A 20,780-nucleotide genomic window follows, 5' to 3' on the forward strand; every position below is an offset into this window, starting at 1 on the left:
TTTCACGAGGCGCGCAAGATAGCGTCTGTGGTTCTTTCCCGATAGTCCCTAAGGGTTAATCCTTTTGCCAATGGGAGGACTGCTTGTTAGCAGGGGACACGGGGGATATTACCAATTCAAACCCCAAAACGAGCGTCAGTACGAGCGTGCTGATGAGCCTCAATAGAATAATGGTGGATGCGCCACCTCTGATATCAATGGGGATTTTACAAGACTTAACCCTTTGAAAATACTAGGCACTCTACATAGCTTAACCCACTTAAAATACATAGAGGATAAGTTACAATAACAAGACTAGCAACACTTATGCCAGAAAAGGGAGTTAGTAATAGGATGTCATTAGTAGATAGAATTAAATAGTGAAACTTACCCAGAACACTGGCTGTTTAATAAGGGGGTAACAGGTATTAATGGATAGTATATTCCATACACAGTCTGAATTTAAAAAAAATAAATATAATAAACTAGAACTAAAATCTAAAAACTAATCAGAGGTAACATTTAAAAATGTGGGTTACAAATTGCAATTTGCTCCCCATACAGATTAAACTAGTGCTACTACATATCCCGTTACCATTATCCAGAGTGGAATGGGAGTGAAATAAAGAAAAGTAAACCACGGGAAGGAGGAATCCCCTGACTTTTGGAGGTATGTATACACCTACAGGGTGATAACGGGGCAGAAATGACTATAGGTCATACTTACTCTAAAGTAAATGTCGGTATTATCATATATAGGGGCTCCATTGGACTAAGTAATACAAGGAACACCTGCAAGTCCTATGATCCAGAAGGCCTGAATCAGCGCCAAAAATTTTAGACAACGTTCCATCGAGAAGCAAGGGAAAGCTAAACTCCTTAAGGTAACAGGAAGACCGTATCCCTTTAGCCAGAAATGTTATCATATTATAAGGGATTTATTCAGAGGAACATATAGAATCCTCATAGTGATAACACTATCCCATGTGCATTTTACCATCAGATTTTACTCCTCAAAGAGAAGATCAAGTATAATATCCAACACCACGTGGATACGACTCTCATATTATATATATGAGCCTTTCTAGTCAAGGTCAGTAACTATGGTGTGAATGGTGGGATTGAGTACATCTATGGAAAAACTGGTCACAAACTAGGTTATAACGGAGGTTGTAACACAAAAGCTAGAAACCAACTTTAAAGGCAAGTCTAGCTTCACGGGAGGGTTGACAATAAATGGAAGGTAATGGAGGATTTACATAGACCTAGAGTGTTTGTTAGAATGGTGTACACATGGTACGAATAGAACCCTAGATGTTAAAAATGTACTTAAATAAGACAATTCCAATGTACTGATTAATCCTTTTCTACACACAGGAAGGATACCATATTTTAAACCCCTAGCCATCTTGAACTGTCCTGAAGAAGGTGTGCCAACATCCAAGGGCAATACACCGAAACGCGTCGACGCATTTCTTGTTTTGTAGAATTCAAGCCCAGGAAATTCCTAACATCAGGCGTACTGTCATATAGGATATATATGAATATGTAAATAGGGCTTTCGAATCTTATGATCATTAACAGACATAGGTACTTTGCTTACATTAGGGGTTTTAGTTTCTGTTTTGGTTCATAGGAAACATCTCTTGCCTTAGATTAATATATTGTTCCTACTTATTTTTGAATATGTTGACACTTTAGCATTTGTAAAAAATTGTCTCTCTCCCTACCTCATCTGTATATGTTTATGAATACTTTTTAATGTTGCTTTTTATTGTGTGCACAAATTGATTTTATTTATGAATTGTATGGTGTAATGAATTTTCTCTATATGTATGTTTTTAATAAAAGTCTGTGAACGGTATAAAATAGTTTCTGACCAGTTACTTAGAATAGGGAGTGTGAGTGAATGTAACAGTTTTCCAGGGATTATCTTTAGACTTTTCAGTAACTAATTTTATGGGCCTGCTTCGGTCCCAGCAACCAGGTCCACATGTTTGTTCTGCGGAGAGGTTAAGGAGCCTCATTACACTCGCATTTTTACAACTAGGTGAATTGATTGGATCTGCCATTCACCATCTTTGGTGAATATACACCAGACTAATTCAGTCAGCACAGGCAATGTTCTAGTCTTTATCAGCCCTGTGTCCTGCAGCGCGTGTAAGACTCACCAGATCTAATTTAAATACATATGCTGCGCGGTTGCACAGTAAGCGCATGCAGCAGACGCACCAAAGGCAAGCCCATATGCACTTAGCCCTCACGGCATTCTGCCAGTCTGTCGAAATCCAGCATGAAACCTCAAGGAAGGTTACACCACTCTTCAAAAAACATCACCCCACTATGATCTTTTTCCTGTCACCTCCCTGAACCAACAATAGGGCATATGGCTCTATGGTTTGAACACCCCTTCTCACAGAAGGAAAATGTAATGTTGAAGTGACCATTATTGCTCCCACTACACTTGTTAAAAAAGTAGGATCTTCTCAACCAAATTTAAAAGGGGCACACCTTAAAGTGTGCTCGCTCTCAGCACACAGGAACAAAGTATATGAGCTTATTCAAGAGAACGCCTGGGTATTTTTCATAACTAAAACTTGGCTAAATGATAGTTCTAACCCCGTATTAGCCAATACAATCCCTGAAATTTTTTGTATTTGGTTATCAAATCGTACTCACCAAAGAGGAGGGGAAGTAGTTGTACTTAAAGTCTTCTTTTTAAAGGTATTAAAGCCTACACATGCGACCATATGGAGGCACTCTTATTCACTGCTTGCTCTCCGCTGAAGTGTTCCAGTAATTTTTAGGTTTCCACTGCATAAGTGCTTTCACTTGCGAACGATATTATGGAGTCTAGAGTCCACCTATTGCTTACCATTCATGGGTTTCACTGTCACTCTCTTTTGCTGCTTTCAAATTGCGTGGCAGCAGCCAGCTTCACTTCCTCTTCTTCCGGAAGAAGCACAGACCACATTGCTTCATATGGATTAGTGTCCTTCTCCTACTGGTGCTGTGATTGAGGTGCTATTTTTCCTTGCATCTTCCTCACCTAACCCCCAGCCATGTTGCTTCTTTACCCTCGTACCTCCCTTGTCTGTATTGCTTCTACCCCTCCCACCCTCCTCCATGTTGCTTTGTTCCTTCCTAACCCCCGTCCAGGTTGCTTCTTCCACTCCCAACCACCCCGCTGTGCTGCTTCTTCCCCTCCCAGCCAACCCATCTGTATTGCTTCTTCCCCCAACCAACTACCCCCCCCCCCATCCGTGAGGCTTCTTCACCTTCTACCCCACCTCCATCAGTGTTTTGTATTCGAAGTCTGGGTTTCTTATTCCCCTCCCCTCCCCTCTGGCCCGGTCTGCGTTTCTTATTCCCCTCCCCCCCGGGTCATGTTTCTTATTCCCCTCCCACCATCGCCCCATACATGTTTCTTATTCCCATCTTGTCCAGCTAGCATAAAGGGGATGAAAAGCACTATGACGTGGGCAGCAATGGCCACTTCATAGCACATTTTTTACCATCCTGTTAACTCCCACCAGCCCTTCAATCAATCAATCAATCACGTCATTTATATAGCGCACTACTCACCCGGGAGGGTCTCAAGGCGCTGGGGGAGGGGAAATTTACTGCTCGAACAGCCAGGTCTTGAGCTGCTTCCTGAAGGCGAGATGGTCTTGGGTTCGCCGGAGGTGGGTGGGGAGGGAGTTCCACGTCTTGGCTGCCATGTAGGAGAAGGATCTTCCTCCGGCGGTGGCTCTGCGGATGCGTGGTACGGTGGCGAGTGCGAGGCCGGTTGATCGTAGCTGGCGGGTGGGCGTGTAGAAGGTCATTCGGTCGTTGAGGTACTTGGGGCCCAGGTCGTGGAGCGCCTTGTGTGCGTGGGTGAGGAGTCTGAACGTGATTCTCTTGCTGACGGGGAGCCAGTGCAGGTCTCTCAGGTGTCTGGTGATGTGGCTGTGTCGGGGGATGTCGAGGATGAGTCGGGCGGAGGCGTTGTCCATCCCCATCCAACTGGCCAACAGCTCGCCATAGGCAAGACCTTTGCCACTGTTTTTCTGTCATTTATTGCAAATCTAACCAAGATGCAAACTCCTTTGCAAAACTGTATGATATTATAGGTATGGCACTACTACAGCTTCCAAATGTAGTTGTATTTGATTTCAATATACAAATCGACAAAGTATGAGACCCAGAATTCATAAAATATTGTGAAACCATTACTACCTGTGGGATCTACCACTCATTATAGGAAGCAGCATATAATCTAGGTCAAATCCGATCTGCAACAAAACAGTATCTACCCCACCTAATACATTACAATCTTTTGCAAAAAAGTTAAATCAATGTACACCAGTTATGCCTAAAAATAGTAGGGAGCTTAAAATAAGGTTGCCGAATCCACTAAAATGCTAGAAGAAGGTTTATCTAACAACTTTCTAAAGTTTAACAAGAGCGCTTGACATAGTCACTCCTGTTAAGAACTTCATTTCAAAGCTAAACAAAATTCAAAACAAATGAATCTCTGAAATCCTAAAGCATCATCGTTCAAAAGTAAAACATCTAGAACACAAATGGAGAGAGACCTACCCCTTGGAAGATTGGTCCTTTTCTAAAAAAGAACTAAAATTATATACAAACAAATACTTGTAGTCAAATCTGCTGACAATAAAAAGCAAATTTCTGAGGCCTAAACTATATCAGAGAATTATTCGGAACTCTAACTTTCATTTAACATCACAGCGTTTATCACTTAAGTCTCCTTTCTCACAAAATGTTTGTGATAAATTGGCCTGTTTTTTCCATCTCTAAAATTCATGGAATCTATCTGGAAACAAAGAACACACAGTCCTCGTTCCTGGGTGAAACTCTCCGTTATGAAGAGACTATTTCAGTGGTAAAATGGGGCCCGTTTAATCCAGTTAACCTAGCGGAGATCACGTTAACATCTAAAACCATTAAATCAGGCTTCCAGAGCGATATTTGCCCCATATCCTTCCTTCATTTTTATCTAAAAGTTACTGTCTCATAATTACAATGACTATGAACCATTCATTATCTTTTGGTGAGGGACCCATTGAATGTAAGAAATTAGTTATAACTCCATTCCCTGTATGGGGGAAACTCAATGAAAACATGGAAGGCAAACAACTAGTGAGATTTCTGAAAGACTTTAACTGTCTTGATGCCTGGCAGTTGGGATTCCGTCCCGGGAGAGGTACATAATCGGCTTTGGTCTTAGCAGAAGAGGCCAGAATGATTTTAGATCCGAGTGACTCCACTGTAATCATTCTTAAAGACCTCAGCAGCTTTTGATACAGGTGATATTGGAGATAGGCAGTGGTGACGTTATTCTCAAATGGTTTTCAATATGTTTAAGTGACCACCCTGAAACTGTGTCAGCTTTCCCAGGCAATTGTGGAGTTCCATAGGACTCATCACAGTCTCCATGCACTTTAATGTATATGTTTGGCCTCTAGCAAAACAGATTATATCATTTGGCTTTAATGCTATTAGCTATGTGCATGTCACCCAGTTAATAATATGGCTAAATCAGACATCGTGCCTATCTTCACTAAAGCTGATTAACTACCTTTCAACAGTTCAAGGCTGATGGCAAACAATGTTCTCAAACTGAACGCCTGCAAGACTGAAATTCTCTGAGTAGGGAAAAATAATGACACCCTGACTCATACCACCTGGATAAATTCAATGGGTTGCCTGCACCATCCTGCCAAGGCATTCAAATCAGTAGAAATCATTTTAGACTCCAGCCCCAAATTCAATCTGCAAATTAATCAAGAAGTATTTAACTGCCTCCAATACTTTAAGGTACTGAAAAAAAAGTCTTTCATAGACTGGAGTGCCACGGCAAAGGAATATATTTACGGATCTAGGGTTTGTCCCCACAAACATATTAAAATATGGGTTTTATGGGGCAAAATGATTCCCCCACCGCAGGGCAGGACACCTTTTACATTTATGTATTTTAATTGCTGATCCGTTTGGTCAGGTGTTATGCTGTGCTGTATTGCGATGCCTGGTTTATTTGGTTATGGTTTCTCGCTATGTTTTCCATAAAGCCTTTGACTTTCTATCACAAGAATATCAGGCCCACAAATATGTAGGCCTTGGAGTTAGGTACGCTGGCTGGCACGAACTTTTGAGGAAAGTGTGACTACACGGTCCGCTCACATCTAAGACCCTATGAAGCTTTATAAATACCTGATAAATATACAATACAAAGGGAAGTCGTATTGGTGTGGTTTGTACTGGCATGTATTAAGTAGAGCAAGTGTAATTGTCACAGCTAATTAGCCTACACAGTGTCAGGCACAGAAAAGATCCCTAAATGCTTATCAACCTGGGTCATGAAGAAAGCCATACGACCTTATCCGGTGATTATATTGGCTGAAACAGGTCGTCTTTAGATGTTGGGGTACATTGGACACCCTTAGGACATCTCTCTGTGTTTTTAACGTTGCCGAAGGTACCCTGAATAAAACAAATCACCAAATAAATAGAAAAACCTGAAGGTAATTTTAACTCCAGATCCCTTAGAAAAAGAGCTTCGCTAATCGACAGCATCGAGCCCACCCATACACACCAGGTGTATCAGGTGAGGACCCGACGATGAAGCATGCCACCAGTAGTACTGGTGGGCAAAGGTTATTTTATAAAACCAACTAGAATCCCCAGTCACTTGCTCGACCTACCAATCTTCTTGAAAGAGGGTACTAGAAAAGTTCACTCACAAGAGTTCTCTCTCCAATGTATTAAGCTGTGTAAACACTGATGCAAAGGGTACTCTTTTTATATTGCTTCCGACTTGCTTCTTCTGGTTTTAGATATCATATCCACCTAGTTACAGCATGCACCATGTCTACAATAGACTACTACAAGATCCTTACTTTGGACTGCCGGATAGTATCACTAACAAACTGCAAAGAATTCACAACGTTGCTGTCAGATTAGTCTGTTAATCAAGAAAATTTGACTCCGTGAGCTAAACCAAAAAGACCTTACACTGGCTGCCGGTGAAATATACATTCATATACACACTTTCAGACATTTGTATGCCTAACATATTGGAAGGCAATTACCACCTAAAGATCAACTCAGCAACAACAACCATCCTCATGTTATTACCCTTTCTTTCTCACTAGTTTGCTTTCCTCTCTCCAAAGCATATACTTCACAATACCCATCCACGCGATCTATTGCGGGTCACCAGCAAAGAAATATCCATATATTCTTAGAACCATTACTCCTACATGTTCTGCTTGTCCCAATTTAAACAAGCATTGGCATAGCCACTATTTCACGCTTTTGGGACCTTATAAGAATTTAGATATGCAGCACAATATCCTTGGCGCAACAACATCAACTGTTGCATGGCTAAACACTTATAAGGTCCCAAAGTCTAGACCTATTGGCTATGCCAATGCTTGTTTTTTTTGTTACACTTGTTTGTCTCTAGTCTGATGGTTTCCTTTCTACGGGTGTGAGCCACCGGGAGTCATATAGGAGGGGTACCAGTCGTGATAGCTTGAGCATCACAGCACTGTCCAGGGATGTGGAATTCATATAGCCAGACGCCCAGGACATATTGTTTGGGGTCAAGGGCAACAAGTTGTAATGTGTATTTTGTCCTTGGGGCAAGTAGGCCTAACCCCAGACAACACAAACTCTTTACACATTATGGATCAGGGAAAAGCAATGTCTGCAGTTAAGCTAATATTTGGGTCCATGTTTAAATGCTGTTCAAAATTGTATTTATGGTTCATTTATGCAAAGGCTTTATTATTAGGGTGAGAGCTCTAAGTAAATGTTGTAAGCTTGGACTGTACTACTGACAGTGGTTGCAGTATAAAAATGTGTAGACACATTTTCAAAGTTTAGCAATGTGAGGCTATATATAAGGCTCCCAGAATGCTCTCTGATTAGATGCAAATATTTGCAGAGGTTTGAAGGCAAGCTTGAAGAGTCTTTGCTTTCAAAATGAAATGTTCACAAAAATCCAAGTAGGAAAAAAACATTTGGCTAAACTACTGTAAAATGTTAAGTACCAATTCTTTGCAACATCATTTAGTAAAATGTGTTTATGTATGCTAGCATATCCCACAGATATTCATAATGGAAAACCAGTGTAAACAATTTCAATAAGATTATGAGAAACATAAAAATAAACAAGCATTGGCAAAGCCAGAAGATCTGAAATTGATGGTCAGCGTTTTGGTTTTGTCAATGTCTGACTTGGTTTGGCATGGTTTTTTGTAAAACCAAATTGGTGTGGGAGCTGCCTGGCCCTCACCATTATAACTAACATTGGCAAAAGCAAAAACAGTTTTGGGCTCAAAAAGCACACATTGCCACAGTAGTTCCTATCACTGAACAAAACTACTTTGTGTGCCGATATGCTCCATGTGAAAGAGCAGAATGCTGTCACTCACGGTGAAGCCAGCTGATAGACGGACAGAGAGAGGTGGAATTTTAATAAACGCAAAAGGCCATGGTTATTGCCAGACCTAATTACGTGCCCAATTATTAAAAGAAAGTCTCAAAAGTGTCCCCATGGTATATGTCCTTGAATTAAGTGCAGATATACAAGTTTGTGAATTCACAAAAAGTTACAGAAGTAGGCCAGGAAATAGTACTCCTAGAAAATATTTGTGAACTGCATTTTAGCATGAGCAAATCTGCGTGTGTAGATTTGCTCATTCGAAAATCTAAGTGTTTGCAAGTTTACTTTCCCTCCCTTTTTTCCCAACCCTGGAAGAAGTTTCACATCTGCCATGGTCAGGAGTTAATATCCAAGCTGTCTCAGTATGGAAAAAGATTAGAGAAGAGTTGGTGAAAATTCTTAAAACATGCAAGTTAGTAGGTTTGCAAAGACTCAAAAGGGCATTCCAACCCTGGAACTATTGCTTACCACCACCTTCAGTCCCAGTATGTAGATCTGCAGAAACATGGCAACATAAGGGAATGGCTAGTATTCAAATCCCACTATGGTATGAGCCTGGCATAATCAGATAGGCTATATCAGAGATCTTAGGTAATAAGATTGCTGCGATAATATTTTTGGCCGCATTACATGGCACAAAATGGACAAGTGGATTTTGTTACAGGACATACAGATTTGTGGAGCAACTTGCCCCATGGACAAGTGGATATTTTATTAAATTCCACACCCCTGACTGTCTGAAGCCTCCGCAGACCTAGTCATACGTTTGCAACATATGCAGATGGCCCCCTCCTTACACTCTATCCAGAATCCCCATGCACACGCCCAGTAAATGTGTGATTGTCACAGACTGCCTGTTAGATGAACAGTCAACAACACTGCTAGCGTGAGAAGTCATCAAGGAAAATCTATGGTGTAGCCTTAGGTTAAATCCCCTTTTTTCCTTAAATAGAACACAATTTACATGGTAAGACTTATTTTTCTCAGACCCACTTACAATAGTTGGGAGCTTTGTTCCTGCCCTACTTGTGATTGGAGTGAACTCAGTACTAGGCGGAAGAGTGGGAAAGACATAGCACATATTGGTGAATACCAGCAAAAGTGCAGCTGGGAACCGGCACTTCTCGTGCACTCGGTGCCACTACTGGCAGCATTTCAAACACGTAGTTAATACTGTGCAGCCGCAGTGTACATTTCTGTACCGAAACCTCTGCAGATTCTGACTTTGTGGCTAGGGATCCTGGGAGCACATTTTGCAATTTTCCCACGAGCGATCCAGATTTATGTGTGGAAAAGGTTTAAAGGAACGGACCCTGTGAATGTTGCCAAGTTTCTGATGAGAAATGCAACAACACATATAGGACACACGCAGAGCAAAAGAAAGTTCACGTCATCACACAAACAGAAGCACAAGAATGCACACACACACAGAAACTGGCAAACACAGAAACAAGTATATAAGGATATAAATAACCACACACAATGACAGACACACAGGAACGTAGACAAGAAAACATGTAGACAAACGGTGAACGAACACAGGAAAATAAACTTACATTCATAAACAAGGACACATCCACATACAATCAGGAACAAAGTCATAGATGTAAACACACAAACACAAACAAGCAAGGACACTTACACAGGGGCAAACAACACTGCAGAGACGCTTGCAAGCACAAATGAGACAATAATAGGGACATCATTACATACACAAACACACGGCAGGCAAATAGGGATGGACAAAAAAAAAAACAGCCACACACAGGATGGACACGGACAAATAAGAGTACCAGCAAACAGGAAATCAGACAATGGCACATACCTATAGACCCAGACAGGTGCATCGAAGGAGACACGCAATGAATGCACACAGAGACAAGAACACACACAATAAGAGCGACACAGAGGGATGCACACATGCACACACAGGGACAGGCTCTTGCACAGAAAGAAAATACATAAGGATCAATACATATAGAAACACACGCACGGACATGCAAACAATAAAAAAAACTGCACACAGGGACAAGAACACACACAGTAACTGTCGCACAGGAGGATGTCCTCAGTAACACCCAGGGACAGATGCACACAGAGTAAAGAAAATACAAAAAGGACCAGTGCATAGAGGAATGTGCACCAAGACACGCAAACATAAACAAATTCACACAGCATACAGTAATTGGAGAAGAAAGGAAAATACAGCGCCCAGAACCCAAACAGAATAGGGGAGAAAAGGAGATACGAGAGAAATGAGCTGGGTAGGGCCAGCTAGGATGGACGAGACAAGCAAAGAAGGAGGGAGAGGTGTGATGAAGTAAGAAGCAACAGAAAAGTGGTATGAACATGAGAACTGATGGAAGACAGAGGGCAGAAGGGAGGGGGTAGAAAAACAGATTGATTGAAAGGTAGAGAATGAGTGTCAATGGATGAGATCAGAGAGAATGAGGAAAAGAGGGGAGAGAGGAGAGAAAAACAGTCAGAAAGGCGAGAGAGAGAGAGAGAGCGCGCGCTGTCCGCAGTAGTGGCAGTTAACTCGGGGTTATCAAAATCAATAAGCATTGACAAACTCAAGTCAATACTACTGGCTGAAATTGTCAGTAGGCAATTACTTGTGGATTACTGGGCTGTCTTAATGGTTACTGAGAGCGCGTGGCGTCTCTGAGGTCTGATGCCCTACTGAATCCTATGTAACGTGAGATAGCTCAGCTGTGACGTCACCGAGTTGTGCAACAAAATCTCCTCGGCTGTGTCATCAATGAGGGACGTCTGATCGATGGAATCCTGCTGCTAAATTCCTTAATGTTGTTACAATAGCAATAGCACTGCTGTTTCAGAAACAACTGAAAACTGTTTGGTCGAAAAATAGCTCTGCTGTATAAAAGGAATTCCTGCCTGCTGATCCTTCTAAATGATAATTGTTCTTTCTGCTTTTATTTTGATATTTGCATCCTGAAGGAGTGCTGAGACTTTGAAGCAGCCTGCAGCGAACAAGAATTAATCTCTATCCATCAGTCTCTGGGACAGGTTTCTTGTCAAATAAAGCTGGCTAAATCAAGCAAAACCAGCGGAGCCGCCAAGTACTTAAGAGGCCTGTGAAATTGAATGCTCTTGGCTGACAAGTTCAAAAGATAATACGAAATCTGATTTTCATCATTCCGAGGTCGATACGCGGATTACTGATAATTAGGGAAATATAACCTCATTTCAATTAGAACGTTTAGCGGCAACAACAATTGTGGGTTGAAGTGCAGTATGAAACAAGCCGGTAATGTTTGTGACGTGCGGCCATGAAAGGGAGTTGTGTGGAATGCGAAAGAGAAACTGATCGCGTCCAGACAGTGCCAGGAGGAAAGAAAGATGGCGGCTGCGCGTGTGCACTCACACATGCACGCAAACTTGAGGCCACCAAAAGCCTGTGGTAGCACTGCGAAAACCTGCTTACAAAATGTCTCTCCGAACAGCGCATACGCTGGCTCAGGCGAGACCTAATAACAAAAACCGCATAAATCAACCGTCCTCTAATTTCTTATAACACATTCTTTTGTCAGGTAACAAATCTTGGCTAACTTTACATGCAAGCTGCTAGTTAACATTCAACAATTACTTCTGGGACCAGCCCCTGACCACAAACTCTTTGATGTAATCATAAAGAACATCTTCAATCCCTCACCATACATTGTTCTACTGTAACAGACCCTACTCAAAACCCACCTACCACTACTAAAGCAAGCTGGCAGCAGGTTTGGCTTCTATCCCACTATGCTTCTCCTCCTCAGATACAGGTGCCTAAGAAAAATGATAAGTACACACACAGCACTCTTGATAATATTTTTCTCGCTAAATCCGACGTACGCAAGTGAAAAAAAAAAAAAACAATTCCCAATACTGCACAGATAAACATTTTTACCCCTGATCAACAAAAAGATACATTCAGCTTCACGCCATCAGGCAGGAGAGGTAATACTTTACCTCAAACTGTGAAAATACAACACGGAACTCAATTAGCATCTAAAGTCAATTAGGGCTGCTATTTTCCACTAACAAATTGCAAAGGTGACGAAAAGATGAGGTCTTCCTTAATGGAATAAGTCATTTGTCACATCAGACAAATTAGAAATCTTTCTGCAAAAATGAACATAAAGATTCTGCCTTGGCAGCAAAATCTTCAATAATTTAGGATACAATTAATAGATACCGGGGAAAAGGGGAGTGGTTCATTGTTCTCGTGGTAGGCATCAATTAAGATGTTACCTGACATAGCTTGGATTTGATGCTTTTATGCTGGTTACATGACACAGAAATATACTTGCTCTTTCAAAAAATGAACAGCTATTTGCCTTAAAAGTTAAACTACTCTTGAGAAATGGAATCAGCATTTATTGGGAGATTTCAACACCTTCGGAGCATCCGAAAAGTGAATGCATCAGTGTCTGGAATATGGAAGCAGAAACACAAAGTTTATTGACCATTGTCCAGAATTGGAATTCCTATCTAGAGTTGGAAATCCAGTTACAGCAAGGGGTAAAGAAGAACTCTAAACTACTTAAAGATGTCATCATATCTTTCATATATGGTAAAAGGAAAGAAATTCACAAAAACAATTCGGATTAAACGCTGCAGACCAATGCAATTCTCCCAAAGAATCTCCAACCACTTCTACGCAGTCTTTTAATATTGTATCCAAGGGCGACAAACTCATAGATAGCACACAAGGTTCTACACATAGGACAAATGTCACAAGGACCTCTCTTTAGCTGCCAGCTAGGAATATTAACACGCCTGCTGCCAGGATTTATTGCTGCTAAGACACCACCAGTCATTATATCCTAATGAGCCATTCAGAAAAACCTAGTGCATGACTCAGTGAACCACTGCATGTACTAAGTCTGGTATTGGATACGAACTCTGGGTCTTGAAACACTCCAGTGAAACAACTGTCTTTTTTTCAGTGTTTCCCAAACTGTGGGTGGCAAAAGTCCAAGGAATAAATAAAGATGATTTGTAATCCTGTATTTACCTTGCCACTGCTGCTGAGTTTCACAAGACAGAGGTCAAATGTCAGGCTATGTCTTCTGGCTAATTGCCGTTTTTGTGGTTTTATGTTTTTTAAAATGGGGATTGGTGTTTACAAACTCTGCTCATTTACAGTCAGGAAAAGTAAAGTGAATTATGTGACGATCTTGGTTTGTAACAACAAAATATAAATACCTGTAAATGAACTGCACATATTCAGCGGTTAGAAAAGCAAAGACTGAAGCACATTTTTGGTGTAATTCTGAAATGTGATGGAAACAAACATTTTAATAGGATCAAACAAATCAAGACACTTTACTTGGTGATGCACAAATGATAAATATTTACTGAAACCTGGTTTCCACATATTGTCATTTGTGTGCAATATAGTTTGAGCAGTAAAACTACGTCTGTGCAATTATGGTGGAAATTTAGTAGAAAATGTGTCTTTAATGGAGAGTGCGCTATTGCACTGTGCATTTGTTACATTAAGAAATCGCCCGGGTCATTGCCACTAAAGCTAGGTGGAACGTGAACATCTGTCATTCGAAAAAGTGCCCCTGGTTCTAAAAAGTTTGGGAACCACTGTTTTAACTAATAATGCTTCAAAACGACAACCAACCTTCTATGTACTCAATTCATTTCACCTCGTCTTCATGCTGTGATACAAGAATGTGATCAAACAAGTGTTTTCCTTCTGCACCCAGGGAAAAGTACATCAAGACCTGTTTCCTCTTTGTTAAAAATACTTTACATATGTATATAAATATGGGTCTTTGTGTATGACAAACCTACCTGGAGAGCAACAGAGCACTAAACAATGATGAGGTCCTGAGATACGAAATGTGATTGTATTTCTTCTCATGCTGAGATGAAGTGTTATCTGAAGAAGTGGGTCTTCAGCTCCCTTCTGAACCACAGGACAATTAGATCACTTATGACTTACGTGCAATGGTTACGTTTACTTCTCAAAACAGTATTGCTGACTCTACCCAATAGCCAGTTTTCATTGTAGCTTTAGAAAAGGAGCGGGTGTGTTAGCCTCTGCATGATGTGCATAAAACATAAGAATCAATGGGCAAAATGGCCAAGGTGTGACACGGTTTGCTGTGGTGCAATGCATACACCCTGCACACAAAAAAGGCAACCTCAACATTCTTAGTTTCTGTACATGTACAAAGTGTGCAGAAATTCCTTGAGACCCAGCTAATGCATCCACACACAAAGTTCAATATAAACAGGTGCAAATATAGTTTTCACTCTAGTATTTCTTAGAGAAAGATATCCTTGCCAGCAGACCCTGCTCAAAAGCTATGAACAATGCTGTTCTACCATCCTAAAATAATACCAACACTCGGGGTAATTATTTATGTTTTAGAAGCACGCGTTAAGTGACACTTTTTTAGAGTGTTCCAAGGTGGTTTGTCACTCCTTTTCGTGTAGTAAATGCACAAATTCCTCCTTCCATTTCAGCCTAAGTTTGGTAAGCGGTATGGCCGTAAGTTCCCAGATAACTTTGTATATCCATGTGACAAGGTGACGCCTTGAACCCATGGTTAGGATGGTGTGGAGTACATACAGGGTGTGTTGCAGGATCCCCCTGAACAGATCCCAGGTTGGTTTACAATCCAAGACAAATTGTCTGTGTAGGAATAATTGTGCGTGCAGGAGCCCGCTTTCCTCTGCTAAGCGGTCGAGCTAGAGGAGTTGGCCATCCGCAAACAGGGACTCTGCTTCCTGGAATGAGTGTTCTGTTCATGCACGCAAGACCTGGGCGGAGCAATAGCCCCCTTACTAGTTGTAGAACATTCATCCAGCCCACATTCCACACTTGCTCACGTCTGAGCAAGATCACAATATGGAATGAATATGAATAGGTAATCATTCTCAAACTTTTTAACAATGTTAATTTTGGCTGAATTCACATCCAAGAAAATGTGGGAATGTTTTGGGCCTAATTCTGTTAAACACCATTGAAAAAATATATGCTGTAAACCCATATTGCTTTTTTCTTTCAACTTTTATAATAAACTTCTGAATGCTTGCAACTAACACAAATCTGAGCTTGAACCCCCCCTTTTTAGGTCAAACCTACCAGACATCACAGCTGTCTGGTCGTGCAAAAAATATTCTGGGACAACCAAAAACAGAGGGGATTATAGCCCGTCCATTGTTTACCACTGGTTGGCTTTACTGTGACTCATTTGACAGCATCTTGCTGGATAACTTGCCTTATTCATCTTGTGTGTCACCCCCTGGAACATCACCAACTTACTTGTATCTTTTCCTGCTCACTTTTAGGGAACTACTTTTTTTCTTTTGTCTTGAGACTCCATGAGAGTGCATGTGTTTTCCTGCCGTCTCCCTCAGGTTCATCTCTTCTCCCCTCCATGCTCTGTTTTGCTCTTTCCTGCCTGTATTCTTCTCCTTGCCCCCTCTGTGATGCATTTGCCCATTTGTACTCCTCCCCCCCATTGCTTTTTCGTCTCTTCTCCCCCCAGCTCCATGCTGGGCTCCCTCGCCTATTTGCTTTTCTCTGCCCACACTCCACATTGCTCTCTTGCCCGTTTGCTTTTCTACGCCAACACATGCGCCCTCAGTGCTGCTTCCCCACCTATGCCTGTATTGCTTTCCCAATACCCTTACCTCCTGTGTTGTTGCTGACCCTCTCGTGTTGTTTCCAACCACTATAACATTTAAAAAAAACAGGTGCTCACTTGTTTTCCGGTAAAAAAAAAAAAAAAGTACCTTGTCTTTTCGTAGACAATTAAAAATGACAGGGGTAGCTGCATCATAAACTTTATTTTGTTTTACTTTAGTGATTGCTGCACAAGCGCAAAAATGCTTAACATGATGACTAAAAACCTTTGGCAAAGTTAGTAGGTCCCAACGGCGAGACCTACTGGCTTTGCAATGCTGGTTGCAGCTTTGACTGATGAGAAGACCTCTCGCTATCAATTGTTCAAAAAAAAAAAGAGCAAAAAGATTAAGTGCACAGAGGGTGGATTTTGAGTCTGTGTCTTTAAGCCATTGCTTTTTGTGTGATTTTTACAGTCTGCCATTGCTTGGCTGTCTGTTCAATAATGACACAGCATTTCGAGGATGGTTACAGAGTCCTATTTGTGTGTGTCATTAAGTTTAGGTGACAATGGCATCAAGTAATCAGTTTGGTAGACTACAATAAGACATCTATACTACAACTGATAGTATATTTTTTTGCTGTAATTTTGCAGCCAAGATTCTCTTTAATTGCTGATTTTTTTATTTGGTGCATACTGTTTAAATGTTTTATACTGTCTAAAACACATTGTTATTGAGGATCGCTCCTGTACAATAATATGTTTTGTTGGTGTCATAACAATCATACCATCAAAACGTATAGCTTTTTTTTCAGAGAACATTAGCACCCACAGCCTTTCAAAGAGCTGCGCAACAGAGACACAGGAAACTTGTCAAAAGCATCTGCTAAGCAACGTTTTACTGTGTATGCCTCTTAAGTTCACCACTTCACCTTCCAAATCCTTTTCATACCATTCTTCTTTTAGCTTACTTCCGTAGTGCAAAATGTTCAGCAATAGGCGATTCTCTCAAACTCAATACGGTTGAAGGTCAGGACATTGAGTCATTATGTACTTATCTTTATAATCCAGCCGATGGCAACACACTATGCTGTCCAACTAATTATTAAACAATTTCCTTAGCAAAAAGCTAAACCAATTGGCCTTGTGAACGCACGTTTTCCCTAGCTACCCCCTTCCTCCCAGCTTGCATCTGTATTCCTAACGTGTTAATGTAACGAAATGAGAGAGAAAATGGTGACCCACTCATTCGCCTCTCATTCCAAACCCAAACTCAGGCATCATTCTTCACCGCTCAATACTACCAAAAGAAATATCAATATGCTATCCAAATCTGATGCTCTTAGAGACATCGCTCCAATCGGCATCATATAGGGTAGGATTCACAAAGACAACTGATTTCCATAAGTGGGGAATCAGATTCTCATGGGAGTTTTCAGAGTTTTACTGCCGTAGGCTGCCCATACTGACCCTACATGAGCAACTACTCTCAATGATTTTCATTGTGTCTCGGTACCCCACTCCCCCATGCGATGTAGCTGTATAATTCATTATGTCCCATTATGTTATCCCTTGCGGGCAATCGGTGCGTCCCACACTCACCCCCTGCGGGTCCTTTACGAAGTAGCTCCCGCTGGAGCCCTGGTAGATCCTCTCGGGGAAGATGCCGCGCTCGATCGCCGCCTCCGACCGCCTCACTACGTCGGCGAACTCGGGGTCCTCCGGGAAGTCATTCCGCTCCCGCTGCTCCTGAGCCGCTTGTAGCCGGGCCTGGGATCGGTCAAGCAGGGGTTGCCTCTCCCCGCTGGGAGAGGCGGGTGGCGATGGACCTACGGCTGCCGATGGGGCTGGAGTCTGTACCTGGGCAGCAGGGACCCGCACAACCACCCCCGGGATGGCAGGGAAGCGGCCCGCCGCGCCTGATGCCGCAGGGGGCGAGGCGCAGGACTGGAAGCCCGGCTCAGGCACATCCCGCACGGGGGACACGAGCGGGCTGGTCTCGTCCATGGCCCCGACGGGGAATCTCTGCAGGTCAGTCTGCAGACCCTGCACTCCGGAGCGATGACTGGAAGCTGTCACCTGACAGACGTCAGCTGATCCATCGTCAACATCCGCAGCGCTTCCGGGTTCCCGGCAGCACGCCAATCCCACCAGCGACCAAGAAAGAGGACTATAGGGGAAGGGGGTCGGACTTGCTAATGCGAGCTTTGAAATATGCCTGGTTCTAAAATGTCTGCAGTTTTGAAAGGCGGACCCACACAATTTTATGTCGGGACCGGAGGCTCCAATTCTATGCAGGACGGAGGCGAGGATTACGCAGTCCTTTCTTCTCTTTATTATAACAGCAATTTAAAGAACAAGCATTTACAATGCAATGGTCCCGGCAATATTATAGGTAGAGCTATTAGAATTGCTCATTATTTTTTTAATCTTTTTTGTATCCCTAAATAAATGGCATTGTCATTTGTATTGGCATTAGCTTTGTTTTTTGCATATGTGATACCTATTGCATTAGCAGAGAGAGAGTGAGATAGAGAGAGCGAGTGAGGTATTGAAATAGAGAGAGAGTGAGGTAGTGAGAGAGAGTGAGGTAGTAAAGAGTGAGGTAGTGAGAGGGATGTTGTGAGGTAGTGAGATATAAGCATAGAGTGATGTTGTGCTGTAGTGAGAAAGAGGTAGTGAAAGAGAGAGTGAAAGTGAGTTAGTGAGATAGAAAGAGTGAGGTAGTGAGAGAGAGTGATTGAGGTAGTGAGTAAGTTTGTGAGGTAGTGAGATAAAGAGGTCGTGAAAGAATGAGGTAGTGAGGGTGAGAGTTGTTGTGCTGTATTGAGATAGAAACAGAACGATGTTGTGAAGTAGTGAGCTAGAGTGAGGTAGTGTATGAGAGAGTAAAAGTGAGTTAGTGTATTTGAGAGAGAGAGAGAGTGCGGTAGTGAGATAGAGAGAGTGAAGTTGTGGGGTAGTGAGAGAGTGATGTAGTGAACTTTACAGAGAGTGTGTCGTGATATAGTGAGAGAGAGATAGTGAGATAGAAATAGTGAGGTAGTATATAGAGAGAGTGTGAGGTAGTGAGATAGAGAGAGTGAAGCAATGAGTTAGAGAGAGAGAGTGAAGTTGTGAGGTAGTGAGAGAGTTGTGAATTTTTGAGAGAGTGTGTCGTGATATAGTGAGGCAGTGAGAATGAGATAGTGAGATAGTAATAGATAGAGTTAGGTAGTGATGTAGAGAGAGTGAGGTAGTGAGATAGAGAGAGTTACGTTGTGAAGTAGTGTGTTAGAGAGATATAGTTCCTGTGGTAGTGATATTGTGATGCTGTGAGAAAGAGAGTTGAGTAGTGAGGTAGAGATTGAGGTAGAGAGAGAGTGAATGAGAGATAGTGTAGTAGTGTGAGAGATAGTGAGTTAGTGAAAGAGAGAGTGAGGTAGTGATAGAGAGAGTGAGGTAGTAGGGACGGTATAGTGGAGCTGAGGAGAGAGTGAAGGGATGGTGCAGTGAGAGGCTTAGGAGAGTGCATCAGTGAAGGAACGGTACCATAAGAGGCTGAGGAGAAAGTGCAGCAGTGAGTGATGGTGCAGTGGAGGAGTGAGGGCTGCAGCCTGGATGGGGGGCGGGGCTGAGCAGAAAGTGCAGCAATGAAGGGACGATGCAATGGGGGGCTGAGCAGAGTGCATCAGTGAAGGGACGGTGCGAGGAGAGGCTGAGGAGAGTGCAGCAGTGAAGGGACAGTGCAGGGAGAGGCTGAGGAGAGTGCATCAGTGAAGGGACCATGCAGGGAGAGGCTGAGCAGAGAGTGCAGCAGTGAAGGGACGGTGCAGGGAGAAGCTGAGGAGAGTGCAGCAGTAAAAGGACGGTGCAGTGGGGGCTGAGCATAGAGTGCAGCAGTGAAGGGACGGTGCAGTGGGACTGAGGAGAGAGTGTAGCAGTGAAGGGATAATGCAGTGAGAGGCTGAGGAGAGTACAGCAGTGAAGGGACGGTGCAGTGGGGAGGAGGAGTGAGTGCAGCAGTGAAGTGACCGTGCAGTGAGAGGCTGAGGAGAGTGCAGCAGTGAAGGGACTGTGCAAGGAGAGGCTAAGGAGAGAGTGCATTAGTAAAGGGATGGTGCAGGGAGAGGCTGAAGAGAGTGCAGCAGTGAAGGGATGGTGCAGTGAGAGACTGAGGAGTGCACAAGTGAAGGGACGGTGCAGGGAGAGGCTGAAGAGAGTGCAGCAGTGAAGGGACGATGCAATGGGAGGCTGAGCAGAGAGTGCATCAGTGAATGGACGGTGCAGGGAGAGGCTGAGCAGAGAGTGCAGCAGTGAAGGGACGGTGCAGGGAGGGGCTGTGGAGAGAGTGCATCAGTGAAGGGACGGTGCAGGGAGAGGCTGAGGAGAGAGTGCAGTAGTGAAGGTATGGGGTAGAGAGAGAGTCTGAGGAGAGTGCAGCAGTGAAGGGACAGTACCGTGAGAGGCTGAGAGAGAGTGCAGCAGTGAGTGATGGTGCAGTGGAGGAGTGAGGGCTGCAGCCTGGATGGGGGGGCTGAGCAGAGAGTGAAGCGATGGCGCAGGGAGAGGCTGAGGAGAGAGTGCTGCAGTGAAGCGATGTTGCAGTGAGAGGCTGAGGAAAGTGCAGCAGTGAAGGGACAATGCAATGGGGGGCTGAACAGAGTGCATCAGTGAAGGGACGGTGCAGGAAGAGGCTGAGGAGAGAGTGCTGCAGTGAGAGGTTGAGGAGAGTGCAGCAGGGAAGGGATGGTGCAGTGAGAGGC

At 43.0% G+C, this 20,780-nt stretch overlaps 1 protein-coding gene across 1 annotated transcript in view; it reads right to left on the reverse strand.

Annotated features, from left to right (window-relative positions):
- PI4K2A (phosphatidylinositol 4-kinase type 2 alpha) overlaps nt 1–18,178 on the reverse strand; it is a 240,615-nt gene extending 222,437 nt beyond the window's left edge. The window contains exon 1 of the mRNA XM_086922620.1: nt 17,638–18,178. Coding sequence (XP_086778746.1) covers nt 17,638–18,042 — 405 coding nt within the window. The 5' untranslated portion in view covers nt 18,043–18,178. The remainder of the gene's footprint in view (nt 1–17,637) is intronic.
- Between the last annotated feature and the right edge of the window lie 2,602 nt (nt 18,179–20,780).

Source organism: Lissotriton vulgaris, chromosome 5 (genome assembly GCF_964263255.1).
Source record: "Lissotriton vulgaris chromosome 5, aLisVul1.2, whole genome shotgun sequence".
Taxonomy (NCBI): Eukaryota; Metazoa; Chordata; class Amphibia; order Caudata; family Salamandridae; genus Lissotriton; species Lissotriton vulgaris.